Raw genomic sequence first — 25,046 nt, forward strand, 5'->3', positions numbered from 1 at the left:
GCCTGAGTGCTCAAGTATAAACTGATTTAAATTGAATATCTGGTTTTCTATGTCCAGGTTGCAGCGTTTGGTGAAAGACTTGTTGAAGCAGCTGCAGGGCCAAGATGGCGGGCAGTGGGCCAGCAACAAAGCGTCTGGACTAGACAGAACTCTGGGAGAGATCTCCCGCATCTTAGAAAAACAGGTAGGGCAGCAAATGAACGACACTACAACAAAATTCAAGCAGCAGCTTAATGCTGCTCGTGGACCCGAGTCTGGGCTTTTCTGTAACAGAAAAGCTTTGTTGCAGTGGTTCAAAACCGCAGATTCCATTCAGGTGCATAACGTGTCTGCCAGTAACTTCTGTTTTGTTGGTTTGCTTTAGACTGAACCGTTTGCCGCAGTGTGTAGGTCATGCCAGCCCTTTGGCATGTCTCTTCAGTGATGAGTTGTGTTTTGGCTGTGGCTCCTTGTGTCTCACCCTCCCAATGTAGAGTATCACTTACTCCGAGCCAAACTTGCCTTTGGTTATTGGCTAATGAAGACCATATTAACAGTGTTTTCATTGTGCACATGGTACCAATAAGAGGGACTTCCTAGCACGAGAGCAAGCATTGTCTTGTGTCTATGAGGCTTGCACGACTCAGATGTCACTGGTTTAGACAATTGTAAATTGGATTTCCAGATGAAATTCCATCGATGCACAAGACTTAATTTAAAAAAGGCAAGTGAATTTCGCTTTCTTTAAAAAAAAGAGATGAGACTTTTTTTGTCTGTCCTCACAGCCATATAAATGTATCGTATGTTATATGTATGTTATATACACATAATTATAATAATAATAATATGAACAAAAGTGTTCATAACTACAGTTAAGGGGACACATAAATGTATATATTTTTACAGTAACATTTGCATCAAGTTGAGACCGAAGGGAGGAATTAAAACGCCTGCCGCTGTGTTTATTATCAGGAGAATATACAGCTCACTTCCTGTAACAAGGCATAAATTTCCTGCTAAATTGTGGTTTAAGCCCTCACAACATCCCACTGTGCGTGCCTCTGACCACGAGGATAGAGAGATTACAGTGTCCCATAAGTGATGAGAGGGACGGCTGGAGAGGCTATTACTGAATTTCCCCAGGGAGGCGAAGAAAGAGGTGGCGGAGGTGGGTGGCACAGTGTCCTGTAAGGAGAGAGGAGGAGACCAGTGTGATGTGAGTAGCACGCAAGCTGTTGCAACATGACAGCCCCTCCCCTCAGCTCCACAGGCTCCCAGTGGGAGGTCGGAGGTCAGTGGGCCACAGGAGATGTGCTCCATTCAACAGCGGTGTCGCTGGCAAGAGGCTGATCGCGGCTCTGTCTGGGTCCCTCTGCTTTGTCTTCTAGCTCAGTTCAAAAGCGCATTCTTAAACTTGTCTCTCGAGTTCTTCTTCATCGTCTTCTTGCAGATATGGTCGAACAAAGCTATGTGGAGCCGTGTTTGGCTAGTTGAGGCTGCCTGGGGAGCACTTGCCTCTCTAATCTTTTGACAAAGTCAAATAAATAGAGTCTCCATCAGCATGGCTGACTGGCCCCTGAGTCACTTCAAGTCGGGGCCGTTTAGATTATTTGACCTAACAAGCATCTCTCATGTCATTGACTCACCTAGAGATTTGTTTTTCTCTCCCATATCTGATTCAGTCTCCACTTTCTCCGCTAATTCCTTAGACAACACCCGACCCTCCCCTCCTTCTCCGCCGTTTGGGTCCCCTCACTCCTGCTTAGCTTTCCACCCTACGTCTAGTCTCTGACCCCGGTGTGTTTCTCCCTCTGTGGCCTCTAATGGTTTATTTTCTGTCAAACCAGATTTTTTTTTCTTCACTTTGAGTGATTGAGAAGAGAAATTTTCCCAATGTGCTGCTCTGGCCTTCTTATAAAGCACTTGTATTTATACTGTATACAGCCCACTGCTTTCACTTAAAGCCTTGTCTAGAAAGAGTAACATGTACGACAGGTAAGGAACTGTCAGGAACATGCCGCTCCGAGAGCCAAAGGCTGCAGACTGTATTTACATTTTCATTTGGTAGCTGTCAGAGCACGATGTGGCTGACTAGTGGGACTGGTGGGAGTTGTATCTGGGGACATGGGGGAAGGTGAAGGGCAGAGAGGCAGGATAACAAGGTTCTTTTTTTTTTTTTCTTTTCTTTTGCTCGGGCCTCCATCAGACTGACAGATACATCCCAGATCAGCAAAAAACTACAAAAGTTTGGTTTCAAATTGTCCATCTTAATGCCAAGCATATCCTTCTCCACAATTAAATTAAAATAGTTTTAGAAAACCATTTAGGTTTTAGGGAGTCGCACAAACGTGTCGGTAATGCGTTTCCTACATTTACTATTAACGACTCGCTTTGAATGCATCAAGCATTAAATATTTATCATGTCATTGAAAGGAGGAATATTCAGTTTTTGTACATATGTGTGTGTATAAATATATTTATTAAATTTATTTAAGTTCAGCAAACAGGATTAATGGATTTGTCAGTTTTCTTAAATGGTTCGTTGATGAAGTCCTTCAATAAGATAAACTACAAACCATTTATGAAGAGACGCTCGTGGATTTGCCTGTAAATTAGACTTATTTTTCAAACCACACACATATATATATATAAATAAATATATGTGTGGTTTTAAAAATAAAGGAAGGAAAAAACAGGTTATTTCCTGGGATTTTGATAAGTTGTGTATAAATATATACGTGTGTATTTATATATATATTATTTATTTTTTTCGGCCCTGATGTATGATAGAGGCTGCCATCATATAATATATTAATGGAAACTGAAAAGTATCTTTTCGTTTCCGCTTTAACGTTGCAGTATTTTTATTATTTTTTTTTTATCACAGACTGTCGTTTACAGTCTCCTTGTTGTTGTCTTTACCACAAGACCAATAGGGAGTGAAATTGTTCTGTAAGCTCAGTGTATTAGTTATGACCGAAGACTGTTTGAGGTTTCTGTGGCAAGTTTAATTTTGTGCCACACTGGTCTTTGATTAATCTCAGTTCACTTTGCGGAATAAACAGTTTGAGCGGTGGGCAAATGTGGAAATGGATAATTCCACACAGTCTAAATCTTCTGCCATTACGTCTTGTAAACACACAAGTTTATACATAGAAGTTTAGTCTTTAAAGTGTTTACTCCAGCAGCCTTGTTGTGGTTTACGGTCGACTCGAGGGACTGCGTAATGTTGAAATTCATGTGAAGAGGGGCCCGTCTCGTCGCGTATTTGTTTTATTTGAGAAGGAGGGAACCCCTGACTTGAAGTCCATTCTTAATGAACTTTGCCAGTTGTTGTCCATCTGTTTGCTGGGCAGGACGACGGAGACCGTGCCCTCCTCTCAGCTTTAATTAAAATGTCTGGTGGGAGGAGACTACGAAGCGTAATTTGGCTGGACTGCTGGTCTGCGGACACTGTCGCAGGAACTACCAGCTGCTTCAGCCGTCCCATCAGCTGGTGGAACAATAGTCACCCTGGACAATAATTAGATAAGATTGTGCCTGTTGTATAATTCAGGAGCTATCTCAGCCCTTGGTGGTGTCTTCTCCTTTTTACTTTTTTTTTTTTTTTAAAGGAAAATTAAACTGCTCATCCTGTTACTGTGTTTTATTGTGGCTTCTAACCTTAGACACAGACAGATTAAATGAACATTAAAAAAAAAAAAAATAGGATTTTGTGGGAAATATGGGATATGTTTAGCTAAGGTTCTGTATATTCATTCAGGGAGGAAACTGATACCCAATAATCTTAAAATCAAGATGATGGGAAGTCTTGCCCACAATATACTTTTAAGACTTCTAAGAGCCCTGGGTGGAGATTCTTTTTTGTATCACTTTCAGGAATGTATTTTGTGAATTCTTGCTTATCTTAAAGAAACAAAAGCGTTATTGTATGTCTTTCAGCTCATTGTCTACATACGCTGTCGCTGTAATTAGATATAAGCATGATTTCTGTCGCCCGCCCTTGGGTCTGCAGAAAGGATATCATCACCAGATGCTCCTTCCATTTGCTTAGACAGTCAAGCTGAGTTGCACAGCAGCAACGTCAACATTTGTGGACTGCAGGCAGTTATTTCACAAAACATTCAGCCTTTACTTTAAGCGCCATCTTTTATTTAAATGTCTGTGTTTGCACTATGCGCTGGTCCATTTTTGTTTCCTGTGGACCATTGTATGCTCAGACCTCCTAGAGATAGTATGTCAGGTAGTTTGAACTTAATCGCTTCACCCGTATTGTTCCGTCATCACAACAGATAAATCTGTCAGCACGGCAGAAAAGAAACTAACAAGCAAGAAACTCTTGCCTGGCTTTCGCAGGAGACAGCCAGGACTGGGCAGGTCCCAGTTACCCTCCTTTAATACCATTTGATAAGCTGCTATGAAAGAGTTGCCTTTTCTCATTTAGCCTAGAAGCTTTTAGGTAGGTGTGTTGATGGGCGTGTTAAGAGAGGGGTTAAGCCAAGCTCAGTGATTGAGACCTAATTGATTAGGCACGGAAACTGCTGGTAGCTCACAGGAAAGCAGTCACGGTGAGGTCTTTTACAAACACCGCTTTTGAGACATTTCTCATTACGTGTAATGCGAGAGGTCTCGGGCACATTTAATGTTTTTGCGTTGAACTCTGAAGATCGTTCCGTGCGTCTCGCACCACAATCGAGCAGCAGTTACCTCGGCAGCGGGCATGAATGACAGACGAAGAGCTTATCTGTAATTTGGTGAAGCGCTTCTCTCTCAATGTGTTCGGGCTTGTTGGCAACTTCCCATCTGTGGAACAAAAGCGCTGTGAAGTGGCTGGATTTTTGTGCTGTCACAGCTCTAAGGAGACTGTAACCTCATTAGGCGGAGGAGTGACCTGCAGCAGCGTAGCACAGCCCTGCTCCGTAGGTGTGCGAAGAAGGTCCTCCATCAGCAGCCTACCTCCAGTTCCTCTCCTTCCCTTCAAACCAGGCACAAACATGCCTGATGCGTCGCTGCTTGCTCCTGGTTTTGTACTTGTTGATGTACAAGACACACTAGCAACAGCATTTGACCTGCTGCAAAGTGCTCTGTCATCACATAGTCATGAATCTAATCCACTGAACTTAATTTATTAGCATTTATTTATATATATATATAGGATAAAATATTTTTTTTCTTAATTATACTATTATGCCCTTAACAGCAGTTGCCCTGAAATGTAAAACCCATGTTTTGGAGCAAGAAATGTGTTCAGTAATACTGCCATACCTGCTCATTCATTTTTATATTTTAGAAGTAAATTTAAAACTGAATGACAGAATTGGAAGAAACTAAATCTAAACAGAGAGGCAGAGGAGAAACGCAGTTTGTAGATCAAACCAGTTTGTCGAGCTTTAGATCCAAAGCAGCTTAAAGCGTGAGACAAGCTCCTCTTGTTGTATTTGGGGCTCGGTAGTGTTAAAGACTGGAAAAATCCTGCCTCTGAGTAAGAAAACATCTCTTTAATTCCTGTAAATGCTGACACAATAGCTGAATTAGATTTTTCTTATTTCATTAGATCCTAATGATATTTCTGTATTTCTAATCATATTCTAATGGTTCTCTGTATCTTATGCTGTTAAAATTATTTTCTTAACTTTCAAGTTCTCTAATCGCTGTGTTCTTAGATCACCCGTCTGGCCTTTTCTCAGTTTCACTCAGTCCGTGGTCATCCGTTGAGACCACCCTGGCGCTGACTGCAGCCAGCCAGCCGAGCATTTGCCTTCCACTGAAACTAGACTGTTGTGGGGCGGAGTCAGGTTGTGCACTTTTGAGATTAAACAGGAATACTTTAGGGATCACTTTGTTTCAGATTTCAGTCCCTCGGCCCCGTCGGAGAAAGAGAGGTTCCCTTTCTGGTGAGAGCCATGTAATCCCCTGTCCAGCCGGCAGCTTGTTGTCCCCTGACTGTACCTCTGCTTCTTTCTCTCTCTCTTTCTCTCCCCGTCTCTCTTTATCTGTTCTCAACAGAACAATGCAGACCAAGTGGCTTTCCAAGTGGGTGGAGGCCTGTCTGCTCTGGAACAAATTTTGCAGGTCATCACTGCTGTTTCCACACCCACTGCAGTTCCCCGTATTCCTATCAAGTGAGTACCGTAATCAGACTGGTATATTAGTTTTAATTTGCATGATCCACATAAATATATATATATATATTTATATATAAAAAAATATTTAAAAGTAGTTTTGTTTTTCATATTTTTTGTCTGTGATTTAACATGCAATTCAAAACAAACAAACAAAAACTATTGCGGTCCCCTGCAAGTTTATTGGCAACGACTTGATCATGTTTCTATTTCAAGCCAGCAGGGTGAGCTGTCTCTATAGCTTCGGTTTTGTACCATTTGGTCTTGGAAATGCTGACCGGCCGTTATTATTGAGATTGGTCATTAGCGTTGACCCAATGTGATCTTGTTAAATAGGTGCAAGTCCAAATTTGTCTTCATTGTCAATGGTGGAATGTGGGAATTTGTTCATGAGCAATCCGTGATGAAGACTAGCGGATTAATACAAAACACTGGAGGGGCCTTCACTTTTAACTTACCCTAAAATAGCAAAAGGAACAGCATCTTTTTTTTTTTTTTTTTCATAAAGGTTTATCTTCTGAGGTTACCGACGTTGTGCTTAGATTAAGAAAGCATATAAAAATATCCTCGCATGATGTAAAAATAAGTTGACGCTCGCATTGTTTTACAGCTTTTACTTCCACTCATAGAGGAACTAATATTAAATAGATTGGGTGAAGTGACAGTACACCTTAATCACTGGTATAAAGTGAACTGTTTTTCACTTCCCTTTGGCCAACTACAATTTAAACGGTACACAGTGTGTTGCATGAGTATAAAATAGCATTTGCATGTCTGAATGTGAAGCCTAAAAGAAAGGAGCACTTTTGGATGAGCCGCACTGTTTGATGTCCATCTATTCTCTACTGCATATTCGCCGGCCTTCAGCTGCTACAGTCCTTCTTCCCAATGACTTCTCTATGACTGTATCCTCTCTCTGACCTCGCTGACTATACTACTCTATTTCCTCCCTGTGATTGTTTTTGCAATTGCATAAAGTGAGTGAGCTAATCTCGGCTAACCTACTTAATCACTGTTTATCGTTGCTTTATCTCAATAAATACTCTCAAAATGTATTAATGAATAACAGCGATGCCCTTCAAGAAACGGGAAGCATTTCCATTTCTGTGATCAATTTGTGTTCACTCTTTTCTCTGGAAACACAAAAAGCACATGTGTCCCATCTATCATTTAGAGTACAGAATATTTTTGAGTTGTGGGTCTGGCGTTAGCATGGCCTGCCAGTACATAACCTCAGAAAAGCTGTTCTGCTCACAAGTGGGACTCTGTAATGGACTCGAATGGCCTTGCTTTCCCATTCATTAGCATTTACTGGTCTCCGAGTCCCTGCTAATGGACAAATGCTTCTTATATTTATAAGGCTTTTAAAGGGCATCACATGTATATTGATTTTTTTTGTAGTCTCTCTTCCTCAATCATTGTAATCTGAGGGAATTTCAAGTAGACTTCTGACTTGGAAGAAATATTATCCTAAATGGAAAGACTGTCCTCAAGCACAGAGCGCTTGTATGCAGAGCTCGCCTGCTCGTCCGTTTATGACGGTGGGCGAGCTTAAATACACACAATGTCCCCTCGGCTTTAAGACACCTCCTTGACACGGTGAAGATGAGGCCCCTTTTTTCTTTCTCTGCTTACAATTCAAGAAAACATTTAATTATAAATAGTTATAAAAGGGTCTTAAATTAGCTCCTCTTTTATACCCGACCCCTTTCCCACAGCTAAACAGGATTGTCCTGGAAGGAGTTACAAGCCATGAGCCAATGTGTCATTTTGATGCTCTGATAAAAATTGAGGTCAGCCCTTCAGTTTACGGTCAGTTTATACGGCCGTGCTCTTGAAAGCATCAATTCAGCTCATTATTATACCCATGTAATCCGTATACACAAGCTTTTTGCCTTAATGAATAAATGTAGTACTTACTGTTCAGGTTGCAGGAACCAAAAGCTAATTATTTTATGAACACACGCGCGCAGATTAGAAAAGTCACGTTTCCCATGTAAAATACAGGAGAGGTCACATTTTATTTGTGTGTCAGGTCAACAAAGATGGTAGCTCATGACAAGATGCAACACAAGGACGCAGCCCGGCCGTCTGCTTATCACTATCTGTCATCTGGGTTGCTGTGTGGCCTAATGGGCTGCTATACAGACGCTAGCCTCCCAGTACGCTACATTATCTGTTTACAGGGATGCTGCCGTATTGATCACCTCCTCCCACCAGATAAGCGGAGTGATTTACAAAAAAAGGCAGCTGCGGAGATGCTCCTGCCATATCTCTCCCCGGGGAGGCTGATTCCATCTTGTTACCATTACATTAATGAGCTAATTCCTCTGCGAGGCTGCGCTAATGTTCTGCTGTAACTCTGTGGTCGCCGCAGCGCCTAGATCAGGGTTTAGGTAGCCCCTGTCATTAAGTTTAGCCGGAGGCATGATATCTCACTAAAGGCACAATAACAACCTAAACTCGGGCTTGAACAAGATTAGGTTTATTAGGTCATTTCATTTGCATGACTTGTGATTAAAATGTGTGTGCGTTTAAATTACTCATCATTACATTATCAGCTGAAGGTTCAATTTATTATTTCATCTTTGAAATATCAGAAAATCGTGTAAAATATCTAACAGGTTCCCAATTGCCCAATGCATTGTGTTATAGTTTGAACCGATTGCAAATCTGTTCAGTTTATTAGTTAAAAAATTAGCAACTTGTTTTTAGCAAATTATGAATTGAGATTTGTAAAAGGGACTTAATTTTATATCAGTTGACTAATAGTTTCATATTTATTATTGAGGTGATGGTGAACTAATAGCGATGTATTTAGATTTATACTTATTTGTATGGCACCACACCAAACACCTAAAAGGTTGTTATAGTTGTTCCGTTGTTACTGGATGAACGACAAAAAAATCTCATTCATATTTTATGTTCACATCCTGATATTTGGGTCCCACTGTACAACAGTTTGTGGAGATTTTTAAAGTACGACAGTGTGATGGTAAAAGATGAGCTCCAAAAAAAAAAGGTTTAGTAGTCCTTGGACATGTGTGTTAACCCAATTTGTATTTCCACCTCTGTCTCACATGACCCGGTGTATCCTGTGAAATCAGACCTGCTACCTGTGGTTTTATTTCAGGATGTTTTCCACCATTCGTGAGTGTGTGTGTGTCTCTCTCTGTATTTGTGTGTGTGTGTGTGTGTGTGTGTATTTGCGTGCGTGTGCACGCCGCAGTGTGACGGCTCATCAGATTTCTCCTCCTTCATACCTGGCCAGTGTGGCACGACAGCCACAGTAGATGTCTTGGAAGCACTCAGGGTATCGGAGAGATCAACAGCAGAATCAAATTAAATGTCATTTAGATAGCCATGAATGAAGGGATTGTTTGACAGCACAAGGAAATGGACTTGCTCCTCACCTTTTATTTTGGCTTAGGATTCTTTTTCTTCCCCTGTTTAAGAGGCAGGGGCTCAACCTGATCTGGAAGTTAGTCAGATTTCTGCAGCGCTGCTCCCGTCAGGCTCGACTGCACACATAGGAAACGCACAGAAAGGGTGAGGAATGTGAGACTCAGGTTGAAGAGCACAGATCCCCGAGTTGATAACTGGAGGCAGTGACAAAAAGCATAAAGAGCCTTTTACAAGCTTGTTGTCCTGTTGTCAGCTAAAAGGCGAGTTGGCCATTTACCTCAATAAATGGACTTGGGTGAAAGACAGACACAATCCATAACCGTGTACCTCAGGGGAAACAGTGTGTTTATGGTTGTTACTTCTGATTTATTCCAGAGAGTTAACCAGCCGGTGAGGTATACGACTATTTTGTGGACAAACGCTGTTTCATGAGTTTCATATGATTCTTCTTAATTTTTTCCTATCCGTGTCATTTAAACGTGATGTGTATTTTTATTTCAGACGTCAGATGGACTCTTAATACGTCCCTAAATCTTCACTTTCTTCCATTTGTTGGCCGCTAGCCTCAGTTCTGTATGGCTTCAAATGTTGTCTAACTCCTGGCTGTTCGAATCATTGTATTTCTGCCTGAATCCACCACTTTACTGTTTTAATTAACAAAAAAACCTGAATGACCTGAATGTGGCAGGTTGACAATGAGATGGATTGCGATTATGCTAATTTTGGGAACTTGCAAAGCACAGTGTCACCTATGTAACGAGAAACCCGTACTGGTGTAGGTGGAAGAATGTGGCCTGCTCAGGTAGACTGGCACACATCAGTCCCCGCAAAGTTTTTGTGCAACGTGAGAAAGGGCGGCGTGGCACTTTAACGAATTGTTCCTCAAAATCTTTGACTGGAGCTGTCACTGAGGGGTGTTTGGATAGTGAGATTCCCAGAGAGGTTGGACTATCGGGTGTCATGCTCATCAAGCTCAATTAGGTGGGAGGAAACCAAAGACAGATCACTGTAATGGTTCATTGTACAAGCTGCTGTAAGGGCATAACTCAAGCATGCCTTTGACAGCCTTCTCATTTGTTCAGAGATGACCAAAGACAAGCCTGATTAGCTGTGTTACAAAGCAATTGCATGCTCATTACATGAGCAGCTGAGTGAATTTGGTTGAGGGACCTGGTCTGTCCTGCCAGAAGTTAAGTGATTTAATTAGAATATGCTAGGTAAGGTCAGGTGGACAGAATGCAGCCTTGATTTTTTATTTATTTATTTAAAATTTTTTTTAAGTTATCTCATTGGTGTATGGTGTTTTAATAACTTCTTTAGAAACTCCGTATTCACTTCACCATACTCTTAAGTATTATTCAATTCAATTCAATTCTCAATTCTGTGTGTAAATGCATTACATTGTGAGAAGCTCAAAACACCATAACATTAGCTGTACCCTTGCAACTGCAGCTAGTCCCAGCTGACAACACTGAGCGAGAGGCGGAGGTACATCCTGCACAGGTCATCAGTCAGCCACAGGGCTGGGACTCCAAATAACAGAAACTAAATAAGGAAAACTGTTTTGCAGCCACCGACGTGAACACGGACTCTACCAAAAATATAAATGTACCTAAATTTCATGTGACAAGGGGAACACTGTCAGAAAGCATTGCATCAAATTCTAAATGAGGACAAACTGCTTTTGAAAAGCTGAAAATGGCCCAACAGGTTTCCACAGTGGACAAACCGAGGCATGCTTAACTGACGCTTGATGGCATGGAAACTCCTAGCAAAACTGCCAAATGGAGAAAAAGACATGACAGTGCAATAATAAATCCCGATTATTTGTCGTGACAAATTTCTCTTCTAGATAGTCGATGGTTTTGTTTCATTTAGCTGCATATTTCACATAATACACTGCACTGTTGAACAATCAAAATACCACTCAGCACTGATTCCATCAACACCAGAACGAGCCCACGCTCTCCTATCGACTAATCTAAACCTTTCTCTCCAAGTAAATTACTTCCCTCTTTGTTCCTTCAAGAAGGAACTATTTAATGTATCACTGTACCACAGCTTAGGCCAATTACTTGCACACAGAAAGCCCCAAAATTTCAAAGTATCCCGAACGCCGTTGATCAGCATGAACTTTATCTGGCTGTTCTGAGACAGCCCTTTGACAGTAATCAAGTCAGTCCTGCTTTGCTATTTAATCTCTGATAGATCATAAGATAACTGTACTATTGTGCGCTACTTTACTTCTTCACTCAACAGGTACAAATACCATAATAGTGACGTAAAGTAGCCCATGTCCTTGCGAGGAATGTGCGTGGCAGCCACCACTGTTTTCATGAGCCGCATAAAGCGTATAATTATACAGTACAATTAATGGAAAAAATTTTTTTAGCCACTTTGTTATTTACATAGAAGCCGCCCTCTGTCCCGTGTTCACTTGGGAATCAGAGTCTGTGAGAATCAAACGCTGTACAATGCATAGTTTGGTTGGGTTCTCGTGTTTCCCCACCTCCTCTTCACACAGGCAGTCAATTCACTTAATCATTAATTAACTTTTCTTTCCATCGTCTTTGCGATTAAATTCAGTCACCATCAGTATCTGACATGTAGAACTTAAACTACCAATTGAAGAATGTTCTTTCTAATTGTTAAAGACTCTGTTTTTGGTTTCAGGTTGAAGTGAGCTTTGATGTCAGATTTCGACGCCATCCCATAGCTCAAAATATAGCGCTTCTCACATTAACGCCGCATTCTGCGTCCGACAGCTGCGCAGCAATGACAATGATGCTGCGGCAAAGCCCGCCGGCTAACGCAAGGCGAAGAACAGAGGAAGTTATTGACAGACTTTGGTGAACCTCTACCTAATCTATTTTTCTTTACTGTGCCAGCGTGGTTTGACTGAAAACGCGCAGCAGATGTGAAGGTTCGGTAGATATCAAAATGTTTACCAGTTGAAATAAACATGGCCTACTTTAGGCAGCGGAGAGGCGGATTCCATTCTTCCAGCGAGCAGATAGGACACGCTATTCCTCCAATGGCTAAAATATACAGTTGTCAGAAAATATTAACTGATGAAACGGGGCGAGGGGGAGTAGCAGTCACAGCAGAATGATTGGTCAGTTATCTGAAGCATTAATCTTCTCTGGGGCTTGTTTTAGAGTAGACATAATACAGAGGCACGCTGACTGGCTCAGCGCTGGCTGCTGCCTGGGGCTGCCTGGCGGCTGCGAGGAGCTGCTAAAAGAAACAGTTTTATCTCTCCAGCGGAAATGCTGCACCATCTCTGCCAAGATGGAACTGAGATTGCACTCAGCACCTCGGAAGGTGGCTCTAGTGAGGGGAGTCTCCGCATAAGTAGCTGATATGAGTGTTTTATTCCTCAAATCGGCTTCCCTGCTCACGCTGTCAGTGAGATATGCGTTTGACTTGAGAAGACAAACTGCACCCTTAAGGAACCACAAATAGAGAAGAGTGTGTTTGGTTTCCTGATGCCTGCAGATAGTCTTGTCAGTGCCCAGGTCACATTTACATCCCCGCTGAAGTGTTTCTTTAACAAATGGAAATGCCCTGAGGTTTGTTTTAATTTAAACGTGTGATTAATGATGGCTGCTCATGTCTCTTTGTTAGATCTCTCTGTGCTGCTGTTAACATCTACAACCTGGCATGTTCCTGCTGCCCCCCCAACTGCTCCTATGTGCTGTTCAGCAACAAGATAGTCCTCCTCATGGACCTGCTGCTGCATCAGCTCACTGTAAGTGGATCCATCCCAGAACATAAACTGGACCATTGTCTATGAAACGTGTAAGCGTTATTTTACCATGCATGAATTCAGCGTTTGTGTCAACAATTCCTAGGTTTCCTTAAGTTCTTTTATATATATAAACACTGTCTTGACCACTGAGAAACCCTCATTGCTGGTGTGTTTTACTGCCACAGTGTTAATGAAACACAGAGCAAGACACAGGCTGGCGTGTAACAAACCATTGCCCAACCTCTCCACAGATGCCTCCTGACTGACTGAGGGAATGTGAGAGCATAGTCAGTCAGGCAGGCAGGCAGGCAGGCAGGCTGCATTGCGGCGGCATGTCAGCCCATATCCTTCAGCACTCTGCGAGAAGGACTGTAAACACCAGCTCACTCCAAACATCCAACGGTGGCGGCTCACTGGGGCCGCCTACACTCACAACACAGACAGGACAAGGCACAGGCACAGGGGTTGTGGTGCATGCATGAACTCTACTGGGGCTTCCTTCTCCAGTCGAGTTCCAATCCCAAGCAGTCATATTTCCTTAGGGCACACAGGGAGAGGTTAGCCTGTGCGCTTGAGTTTATATAAAACATATCCCAGCAGCTGCTCTGCTGACTGACATATCCAACAGCACTGCAGGAGATGAACAAACTTCTCTCCTTTTGTTCGGCGCGGATTAAGAATGGAGGTCAACAATCACTCACGCTCCTACTCGGGAGTTCTACAACGTGTTGTAATTTAGTTGACAATTTAAAGTTTTCGTGCGTTATTATATTTATGGACGTGTATTGATGTGCGTGTCCGTTTTGGTATGCGCGTGTAAGCGTTAGAGTAAAGCAGTGGGGGTTGCGCTGCCATGTGAGCATGTCCCCTTTTAATTAGATTTGCGGAGAATGTCGGTGGATTTACCTATGCTGTCAGCATTCACCCCAACCATTAGACCAAATGGGAAGGTTTTACCTTTGCAGGGTTCCGCATTTGAAGCTACGACTATATTTTAAATGTGAACCTCCATTTTTATGACATTTAAAAAGTGCCCGTCGTACTTTTGTGTCTAATTTCTCTTTACAGGCTTTTTATTTGAGACTTCTTTCTTGTATCAGGATGTAGCTGGTTTGTAGAACATTTATTTGTTTTCACCGGCTTTGTGTGGAGGTTCTTAAACGGTTGCTATATGCTTTTATTGTAGCTATTACAAACACCGAGAGTGTTAGTTGCTAACATGATGCTTAAGGCTGGTTAATAATAAACCTACACTGTTACACTGTTACTCATGCCCAGCGAAATTCAAACGCTGCCAGGTTTCTACTTCGGTCTTTCAGCATCAAGGTTGATTAGAGGAGCAAAGAACCTGGTGATTTAAATAACAGAGATGTATAAATTACCAAACAGAATGTGTTGTGTTAAATGTGTGTGTGTGTGTGTTTTTTTTTTCTTCCCTTCCAACAGCTGTATGTCCCGGATGAAGACAAGTCTATTTTTGGTCGGAGTGTGAACAAACAAGTCTTTGAGGGTTTGACGACAGGCCTGCTTCAGGCCATTTCTACCATCCTGGGGTCCCTGTGGCCGCATATCACTGACTCTGGGCAAGGCGAAAACACATGGACTTCCTCCCCAGATACCAAGGTCAAGAGCTCTGCCACGGAGTTCTTCAACACTCGCACACAAGATCTAATCAGGTATTGTCTCTGCAACGCTCGACTCCCACAATGTTTCTCATCGTCCCTTGTGGCACCTTTTTTTTTTTTTTTTTCTCATCCCAAAATGTTTTTACCTCATAGTACGTGCCTCCTCCGCTTCTCTGCACCGGGTTCGGAGTTGGCCAACCTCTGATTTCCTCAACAGCATGATCTTATGTAAAGAACAGACAAAAACGTCAGATCATTTGGAAATGGTTCAAGTGGTGTCTAGTTAGAATGGGAGTAGTGTGAGAATGAGGTGTATTCTGGCATCCTTCCAGCATGTCCTTTTTTTTTTTTTTTTTTTCACACGTCGTGTACCACATTTTAAGTAAAAATCGGTTTTCGGGGAGAGCGGGTCACAAAGTAGCATAAACAAAGAGCACTTCTAAAGCTTTGAAATGTCCCCTTGAACCTGGCGTTCGAGGTAGCCATGTGGGTCTGGGCTGTAGGAGTCGGGGCCGTGATGGAGAAATGTGCACTGTGAGGAAAGGCAGGCCCTGCCTCATGAAGCCTGGTGGACTAGTGCAGTCTTTCCACTATCCCTCCCACAAGCCATGATTCATCTGGACAGAGCAGCTGCACAGGCCCACCAATCTCATCCACTGACCTAGTCGTAACCCTAGAGACAGGGGAGGGCCTGAGAAAAATTGTGTCGTCAGACTGATAATCCCGAGTACGAACACAAGATTTACCTCAACTGTCTTATAATGTATATGTGAGGAAGGACAAAAGATCAAAACATTTTTCGCTTTTGCAACACTCTCCCATTATGCCAGCCTATAAATCACTTAGAAAGGAGATCACTGTTTCCTTTCTGCTCATTACCAGTCCCTCAGTTCGCCTTCAGTGCTTTTAGTCCACCACGGTTGCTGTAAGAGTTTTTAATCATGAGACCCAAAGTAGCAATTTCGACCACCAGGCAGCTTGTCAAACAGAGCGGACGCTGGACAAAGTAGTAAACGTGAGGAAAGATCCTTTCAAACCCAAGTAAAGCTTTAGAAGAGGATCAAGTCAAAACAATGGAACTCGGTTCAAGTGTCAGATGACCTGCACTGCAACTCGAAAACAGCCATAATCACCTGTTTTGAGAGGACTTCAGTGAGTGACAGTTCTAAGAAAAAGGTATGTGAAGGAAGGGAAGAGTCTGAGCGGTGATAAGATGAGGAACAGTGACTACACAGTGACCACCTCAGTGACTTAAAAGCCCTGATTGGCAGCTCTAGTGCTCTCTAGATTTTCAAAAGCTTTCCGTGTCCAAAGATCCCGGCATACCGGAGCTTTGAGGAGACTAGCCCCAGGTCAGCAGACTGTCAATGGTCCAGAGCTGGGCTGGCATAGGAGCCACAACAGCCCTCTAATGACACTATTAGCAGTGATTTGTGGCTGAAAGAGTACAGGGAACATGATCACGAGACCTGTCATTGGCAAAGACAAATTGAAGATATCACAGTAAAGGCAGGGGGTGGACGGCTTAGGTGAGGTATTGGCTTACAGCTTCAGTGAAGTGGAAGTATGCACAGTAAAGGCCCTTGTTTGGGCCTTGTGTGGGATGACCTTTTTATCAAAGAAAGTCGCCGTCGCTCGACTCATTTTTAACATTTAGTAAGAAATGTCATTAACTGTGTTGTATTTTTTAAATTTTTTCCTTTTTTTTTTTTGACTTCTTGTGTGTTTATTCCAGTTACGTGGTTAACATGGGTTTGATTGACAAGCTGTACGGGTGCTTCTTGTCGATCCAAAGTCCCGTCGACGAGCACCCAAAGATGTCTGCTTTCCTCCAGCAAGCCTCGGCTCTGCTGCACAGACTGTGCACCCTGTGCTTCGTCGTCACGGGACGGTAAGGCTGCCTCTTACTCACGCACCTTTAAACGTCTCTTTGATTTCTCTGATCTTCTCTGACAAACACACGCACCTCTCCGGGCAAGTAATGACAGAGACGGAGTTTCTGTTGGTTCTTCACTGTCAGAAGGATCTATAAAGACGCGGTTATTCAAACCAAGGCTCTGCAATCAGCCAGCGGGTCATTTACTCCAGCCAGCGCGCTGGCTGAGCTGTCGTTACTACAGATAGAGATAGGCATCTACTTGACCCAGCGCTCTGTCACTCACCATAAACCTTAGGCTGCAGTGTGGGGGGAGCCCACCCACGTGTGCTACGGTGACCTCCACTCAGAGAGGTTCAACGGCGCCGCTGACAGAGGCTAAGCACACAGTCACACCAAGGGACATCAGCACTACAATTCCTGACTTCAAAAGAAATGCTTTGCGTGGTCGCGGAGCCACATACTCTGTTATGCCGTTCATTAAAATAAAATTTTAAACGGACTCGGTTCCATTGAAATCCACGTCTAGAAGAGAGTCTTGACTTTTTCAGTGCCGACCAGTGCGTCGCTATTAACTGCTGCAGTAACAATAGTCACTTGGTTCGCGACAGCTACAACTACTGTTTGTCATCTGTGAGAAAACATAGTATTCAATGACACCGTGATCAATACAGCAGCCAGGGAGCTCCGTCGTGCCAAGGCTCTCTGCGTGTCATGTATAAGAACGCTCAGTGGGCTAGTAGAATATTTGGGCCATGCCAGTTGCTGTGTCAGGGGATTATAACGGCATTAGGAGGCTGTGTTCTTGCCTAGCAGCATATTTCACGCAAAGCCTGTTGGCTAACATCAAGTATCAGCATGCACTGTAGGTTCCATCCAGAGGTCACACACCCTCCATTCTGCATGGCTGCAAATCATAGCCGGGGTTGCTGCGGTAGTCTTAAATTGTCTGTACTAGCCGAGGGTTTCGCTGGAGACATCTGCATTGCGTCTGAGGATCCTAAATAGGGTCGTTGCTTTATTACTTTAATAGTATATATTTAAACGTCTGCTTTTGTTAGCACGACATATTCAGTTTTAAAAAAAGTAAAGTAATATTTAAATCTGGGGATGGTTACGTCTAACCATTTAAACGGATTTCCTATGTGCTACTAGCATTTTACCTGGTGTTAAATATAAATTTAAAGGGCGATATTGCCAACCTCTTAAACCAATAGGTTGCCATCTTTTTTGGAGCCACCTTGAACCCGCTCACACAGGCTTTGATTAAATGTACTGCAGCACTCAGCACCTTGTCAGGTGACTCGGTTAAATCTACCAGCAGGAAATCGCTGCCCGGAACCGCACATCGTTGCAGGAAGAATTGGTGCTCACCCTGAGTCTTAGTATTTAGTCTAATCTGCCTGGCAGACATGACTACACTTTGTTAATCGGAAAGTGAAAGAGCGTAGGAGCTTCTCGCGTGTGAAGGCTGAGAAACTGTTATTCAGTGAAAAAAACAGAAGCAAACAAAGAGCAGAGGATGAACTTAAGGGCAACAGTGATCCAACATGTTTATATAAAGCACATTTCTAACTTAGTGGCCTTCCCCTCACTCCAGTCAGTCAAGTCAGGTAACGCAGCAGTGTTGATAGGGTAGTATTGTGATCTAAAAAAAAAAAAAAAAAAGTCAACTCTAAATTTGAAAAGCATGTTTGGATGTTGCAGTGACTGAGCTTTTAGCTTTATACCAGCAGCAGGTAGGCTCATCATATTATATGTAGTTATTATTTATACGTGTAAAAGGCACCTTCTGTTTATTAATTCCTGCTACGATATCAGCTTGTTAATGAACCGTCTTGGTTATTTGTTGTTGCACTGAGCACACACGTTCCCTCTCTCTTTCTCTTCAGTTGCCTCAGCATATTTGACAACAAACGGCAGGACCCGACGGGGTTGACGGCCCTGCTGCAGTCCACCGACCTGGTGGGAGTGGTGCACACCCTGTATTGCATCCTGCTGCACAGCTTCTTGCCAGAATCGTCTTCCCAGAGCCAGGAACCCTACAGCCCCGGGGTCATCCAGGTGTCTTTACAAGGCATCCGCTTCCTCAACAGTTTTGCCCTTCTTGACCTGTCCGCCTTCCAGGTATTTATTATCATGTAAAACATTTTCTACAAATTTAGGAAAATATGCACATTTTATTTTTTTTTCCGTCTTGCATCTAATTTTTGTTCAACCAGAACATTATTACGTTGCATGTATATTTTTTAGAATCGTATTCCCAATAAATGTTTTGTTGCCAGAATTGTTATCTGCTCAGGGGTTAACATCACTTAAAGAAATTCTAATTATTTAAAACTTGAACAGAAGGCTATTATAAAATCTCCCACAAATATTTAATTATTCTTCCGTGATTTAATAAATCCACTTTGACGATCAGACGCATGTCAGTTCCTTTGTTGAGACCCATTAGAAGAGGAGTCGCTCTCTGCAGGACAAAGTTGACCCGTGGACATAAACACAGGTGCCCTTTGACCCGAGGTCATTTTTTGGGGTTGAAGAGAGCCCCGGTGGGTCAGCGGTTAGAATGGAGCACCAGTGATTATCACTGTATGGAGGGCCATACGTCACCCACCCCGAGGAGGAGAGGGCGACAGCTTCACTGTGCTGAGTCCCCGCACAGACTGAAAGCCACAAGAGCGAGCGAGAATGCTGTTAATTATTTTAATGCCTCGGGGTAATTACTTTGAAGCAGCTTCCTCTCACTGACCCGCCATATTCAGTCAACTCAAAACAGCTGGAAATGAAAGCGCTTCGCTGCCAGAGTTTTATGAACATTTTAAATAACATTTCTTTTTTTGGCCAGCGGTTGTAATCACCTTGTGTTTCGGATTACCTCACTGCGACAGCTAACACGTATTTGTGCGGTGGATGGATGATCAAAATTCAGGCCGTCGAGTCCGTGTGCTTCACATCAGCTCCCAATAATGTCATTTTGAAGGGAAACCGTTTCCAAACGGTCCAGTGCGGTTTAAGCATCTAAATTTAACTTTAAATCAGTGAAGCTATAACATCAACGTCAGGAAAATAATAGTGAAAATAGTGTATGTTTTTATTTTTTTTAAGCTATTTTATAGTTTATTGTCCCTTCGAATTGCAAGTTTTTTTTATTTAAATGTATTTATTGCACTATTTATGCCTTTCTTCCCTCTCTGGCTGCCTTTTATATTGTTCAGGAAGCCCTGAAAGTCAAATTTAGCTTCCTAGGTATTGTGTTTATGGATGTTCAAATCCCAACACACCCAAACTTCCACTGGGAATTGTGATGATCTTATGGTGCTCTGTCACGCTGACATTGTTTAATAAATACTGTCTGTGTGCTGCTCCTAGCATCTAAATTCTGAGTGGGATTGGGGTGTTTTATGGTTGGTCCCCGTTTATTTGCTTATACTCTTACACCATGTACGTTTCCACCAGTAAAACGCGTAACCTTTTTTTTTTTTTTTTTTTTTTATTGCTTCGCGCTGTATTTGTGCTGGGCTCTTTGTGATCACAATTATAGACAATTTATGTTTAAGTTACGGCCATACACACTGACATGCTTTGTCTGTGACCCATTAAGTCTGTTCTAGGAGCGGAGGGCCTGTCTCTCGCTTTCCGACACATCGTCAGCTCCCTGCTCTGGTACTGTACCCAGCACTCGTCCGAAGAGCTGCTGCACGAAGTCATCATCTGTGTGGGATACTTCACTGTCAACCACATGGACAACCAGGTAAAATTAGATCGTGTTTTTCAGTTCAAACAAACCATAGCACTCAGAACACAAGTGTGCCTTTGCAGTTGTCTCTGAAGATGTAAGTAACCGTTGTACCAAAAAGTAAATCAATTATTATCAAGGATACAGTTTCTTCTCTTTCAAAAATGTATATAAATGATAAAAAACATACACTCTCCTGTATGTTTTCAATTTTTCCAAGTTGCACATATGCCGTATAATGTAAAATAAAGTGTGAGGGCACGTATTAATTAAAGGAAATGTGTAATGTTATTCTAGTCCATGTTGTCTTATTTGCTTAATTGCTAATTACATTTAATTCGTTCAGTTGTGTAAAGCTTCCTTTTGAGTTAGAAGCCCGGTAATATCATCTTACTATTGTTCTTCTCATGCATTATTTGTCAGAAAAAGGGTGTAGTTTTGTAATTGTAACAAAAAGCACCTGTTTAAAGATTCATGCCTTGGCACCTTCCTGCTTTCAGCCTGTGTGTCGTCTATTGTCCCACAGAGTGAGCCATTGTTCCCTCCTGGTAAAGCAGGGCAGTGTGCTGGCCCCGGTGTTACAACTACTTAGGGGGCTCTATGGAAGTGAGCAGGATGTGAAGGAGCAGACCTGGCTGCTGTGTAGTTGGCTGTCATGCATGGCCCGTCTACCGGGCCCCTGATTAGCCATGCTACAGTTGGCTGGGCTTTGATTAAGCTAAGCCTGACCCGCACGGGCAGCAGCCACGGCTTCAGTCTCTGACGTGTCATTTATCCACACACGGTCAACTCCCATCACAACAATTTATAGCCTGATTAGTGATTCTAATTTGCAGATTTTTTTTTTTTTTTTTTAAATTTCTAATTATAAGTGCCATCTTCTGTCAGTGCCACTTTAGCGCTCTCCTCTGCTGCTAACTAATTTAATTATTCTGATGTACGGAATTAGCATTTGTTGGTCATTGTTGATCCAATTTGCATATTTTATTGAACAAGGACTGACAATTAGATTAAGCGTGTGACAGACTGTTTATCTTCGTACGCCCGCAGCAACATTAACAGAACAGCCATATTCTGTGTTTTGCTAAAATAACATTTGCACGTTGCTAATTTACAACCTGCATGTTGGTTATAAGAATTTTGAATAAAGCCAATTTTTTTTTTTTTTCTTTTTTTCTTCATATGTGAGTATAGATTGTGAGGAAACAAAAATCCCACACAACATTCACACAGAGTTGATCTTTGCCAGTGGTCCAGTTCCTGGAATGCATCCATTCGGTTCTGCACCAAGATGGATGGCGTTAAGGAGAATATTTAGAGCAGCTTGAGCTTTTCTCAAGCTAATGTAAGCATTGGCAGAACACAAAAGCAGCCCGACCCGAGGCCTGTGCGGTCGCAGAGACTGCTGATTCACTGTCGGCACAGCGGCTTTTGTTTATATATATGCTCTAGAAATAAAGCTGCTCATAAAAAGTAGATCTTTGAAGCAGCACTATACGTAGTGATGTATTCCCTCTGCTCTGGGGTGCATGAATAATTCACCTTGTCACACAAAAAGCCATTGGGAGAGTGACATATGTAGGCTTGCATGTTTTTATGAGTGTGTTTTTGCTTATGGGGGCCACTGAGCCATGTAGCCATATGTTTCATTGTCTGTCGGTCGGGTGCGTCTGTAGACATTTTCACCAACAAAAAAAAAAAAGAAAAAGAAAAGCAGAACGAATGAAGCCGATTTTGTAACTGCACTTCCTTTTTTTCCCCCCCTGAAGAGATAGGTACCGGTAATCTCTTTGTCTTTAAATAGAGTGATTCATTTGTGATTCATCCGCAGTGATGATCTGTTGAACCTTTGAGCTGACGGGACTGTAATTGAAAACTGGTGACATGTTAACCCACCTGATTCCTGCTTTGCTTTTCACTGAGACACGAGTAATTTCAGAGTGTGGAAATCTTAAGAAAACTCTCTCTGCGTTGTTTTTCCTGTACATGGAAAATGGCCACACACGCGCAAAGCAGCGAGAGCCACGCATTCTTCGCACACACATACGCACACAAGCAGGTCTAATTCCAAGTAGCATATGGATGTTTTATAAATGTAACTTGATAGTTTCTCCTTGCCATCGCTTGAGCTGTGGATCATCTCTGGGCCGCACGTCCCGCACTCATCTCCACAGCTCAGCCTTATCTGTGGGGTCAGTCCTCTTCTTCCCATTCTCTTTGAGGGCGTTTCCTCTGCCCTGCAGGCTCAAGCCGAGCTTTGGGCCTGTAATTCCTGTTAACCTGATGTTGAAACTCTTCCTTCAGCAGTCCATTACGGCCAAGACAACCGAGCGCTCGCTGCCTGCAGGGTAAGTGCAGCTCGTGCAGACCACTGGGAGCCAGCACCAGGGAATACACACACTCTGTATCACCCAGCAGAGTAAACAGAGGCAGAGGAACACAGACATACACTCCACTAACTGGCAGGAGAGTGCCTGATTGTTAGCTTGGTAGATGATTTACACTCTGCTTCAAGGTTGAAAGCAGGTCCAACTGACTTTAAGTGAAGCTGAGGACATTTTTATCCTTGCAAACCTTTCAGAGAGTAGTTTCCATTTGTCTGCAACGCTGTCGTCAGGTTGGTTTAAGAGCAGAATTATCAGCCGCTGGATCTGGGATGGAATGACAGCGTCGGCTCATAGAGATAAATAAAGAGTTATTAAGCGTCATTGTGTAAACAGGAGGTTTCATGGGATTTTAAAACAACTTGCCATGAGCGTCAAGTCGACCTGTCTTCGTCGAAGGTCTGCGCCGCTGGCATCCAGTTACCCAGAGGCAGCTTAAGCGGCGTCCTGCGTGCCTTTCAGTCAGACGCTGTAAAACGCACTAAAACTCCTATTTGACTAACTTGGCTTTGTGCTGTCTGCTCCACCGCTGCCAGTCTTATCAGCGAAGGAGTTCCACTGGATCTGGTTTATGCTGCGGATTCAAGTGTCGGATATATGGCCTCGCTCCGACTCTGGTTCCTCCTGAGGTGTTGGGCTGTCTAGACACGACGATGAATGGGGAAGCCTCTACACCTCAAAGATTATGACATTACAAGTTCCTAATTGCATTCGTACAGTCAGAAATGAATAACATGCTGCAGCCACATGCGCGCAGGCTGGTTGCGTTGTTTCAGATCCGTGCTCTGCTGCGAGGCTCCTTTTGTTCCCCCCGTCTTCTCTTTTTAAATCCACTTTACTTTGGTTTCTGCCGGGTTTTCCCAGGAATCTGTTTGTTTCAGGACATTAACTTTACACACTCTTTGTTGTCATTGTGGACAGTGAGGAAGTTATGTAATGGAAGCGTCATAAAACCGTTAAAAAACGCCAGGTCCCTGAACTTAAGAAAGAACAGAGCAGCCAAGACACTTCAGTTTTTACGGGGTCTGCCTTATACGTGGACCAGATGCACGGATTCACATGCTTGTTGTTAGTTTTATGATGTCAAGCTCCAAGCTGCAGATATTTCAGCTGAGCTTAATCTCTAGTTGGAGACCAGTTCAGACTTTGGCGTTGCTCTTCACCTGGTAGAGGCGTGGAAATTTGGCCGGCGACTCGGCTTCTACCTCCAGACTCTTGCTGCCACCAGGCTTTGTTTTATGTCTTTCTGCGTCAGGCACTTGAGGGTGGACAATTTGTTTAGGCAGCTGAAGATGGAATTGTGCATACTGGAGGATTATGAGATCGCTGGGTGATTTGTGGGTTGGATCTCCTTGGAGCTCCAACTCAAACATCCCGTACTTGCCGTGGTGTTAAATTATGATGCCCCAACATAAACGCTCTGGATTAAAACACCAGAATGAGGAGATTCCTCAGCGTTTGCAGCTTTCTGATAAATTTATGTACCTGCCAGTTTGTCTTTGGGCAATGTTGCAACATGCGAGATAAAATATAATGATGTAGGATTTAGTGGAAAAAGTAGCAAGAAAACACTGAAACTACGCGCTCTGAAAATAAGCAGCTCTACGTTTGAAAACAACCAGAGCCAGGGTTTTTTTTTTTTCTTCTTTTGCTTCCTTCAATGGATAGATTTGTTCCCAAATTCCTTTGTGTTTGAAAAAAAGAAAGAAAAAAATGAGGAAAGCAGTGAGGATTTTGTTGTTCCACTGTTACACTAGCTTGGTTTTCATGCCTCTGTACTGAAAACAGAAATTAGCTCTAATTGTCTTTGCTTTAGAAATGAACGCTCGCATGTTAGATCGACGCGCTGAGATTTTCAGATATTTGCTACGCGTTAAAGCGCAGACTGTCTGACCTGTCCGCGTGGATGGGCGAACTAATAACGATAGGAAATAACACTGTTTTGTGTCCCTTTGAACTCCACTGTAGAGGGCAGCTCTGAGAAGCTTCACCTTGAACTGATAAAAGCGGTGAATTATCGCTTTGTTTATCCCACTGCTCAAACTTGGAGTGCATTATCAAAGGAGAAACCAATGGAAGAGTATTAGAGAGTGTATGTTTAAAATCTTGTAAATCCTGTGAATTTATGTCAGGTGACTTGGGGACCTCACCTTGCCCTTCTGGTT

At 42.8% G+C, this 25,046-nt stretch overlaps 1 protein-coding gene across 3 annotated transcripts in view; it reads left to right on the forward strand.

Annotated features, from left to right (window-relative positions):
- Positions 1-25,046, forward strand: part of scaper (S-phase cyclin A-associated protein in the ER) — a 53,827-nt gene that overhangs the window by 26,213 nt on the left and 2,568 nt on the right. For all 3 annotated transcript variants that reach the window (XM_047596955.1, XM_047596957.1, XM_047596956.1), the window contains 7 exons: positions 58-184; positions 5,986-6,101; positions 13,134-13,257; positions 14,704-14,933; positions 16,618-16,773; positions 18,651-18,885; positions 20,363-20,512. In XM_047596955.1, coding sequence (XP_047452911.1) covers positions 58-184; positions 5,986-6,101; positions 13,134-13,257; positions 14,704-14,933; positions 16,618-16,773; positions 18,651-18,885; positions 20,363-20,512 — 1,138 coding nt within the window. The remainder of the gene's footprint in view (positions 1-57; positions 185-5,985; positions 6,102-13,133; positions 13,258-14,703; positions 14,934-16,617; positions 16,774-18,650; positions 18,886-20,362; positions 20,513-25,046) is intronic.

Source organism: Mugil cephalus, chromosome 10 (assembly GCF_022458985.1).
Source record: "Mugil cephalus isolate CIBA_MC_2020 chromosome 10, CIBA_Mcephalus_1.1, whole genome shotgun sequence".
NCBI classification, from domain to species: domain Eukaryota; kingdom Metazoa; phylum Chordata; class Actinopteri; order Mugiliformes; family Mugilidae; genus Mugil; species Mugil cephalus.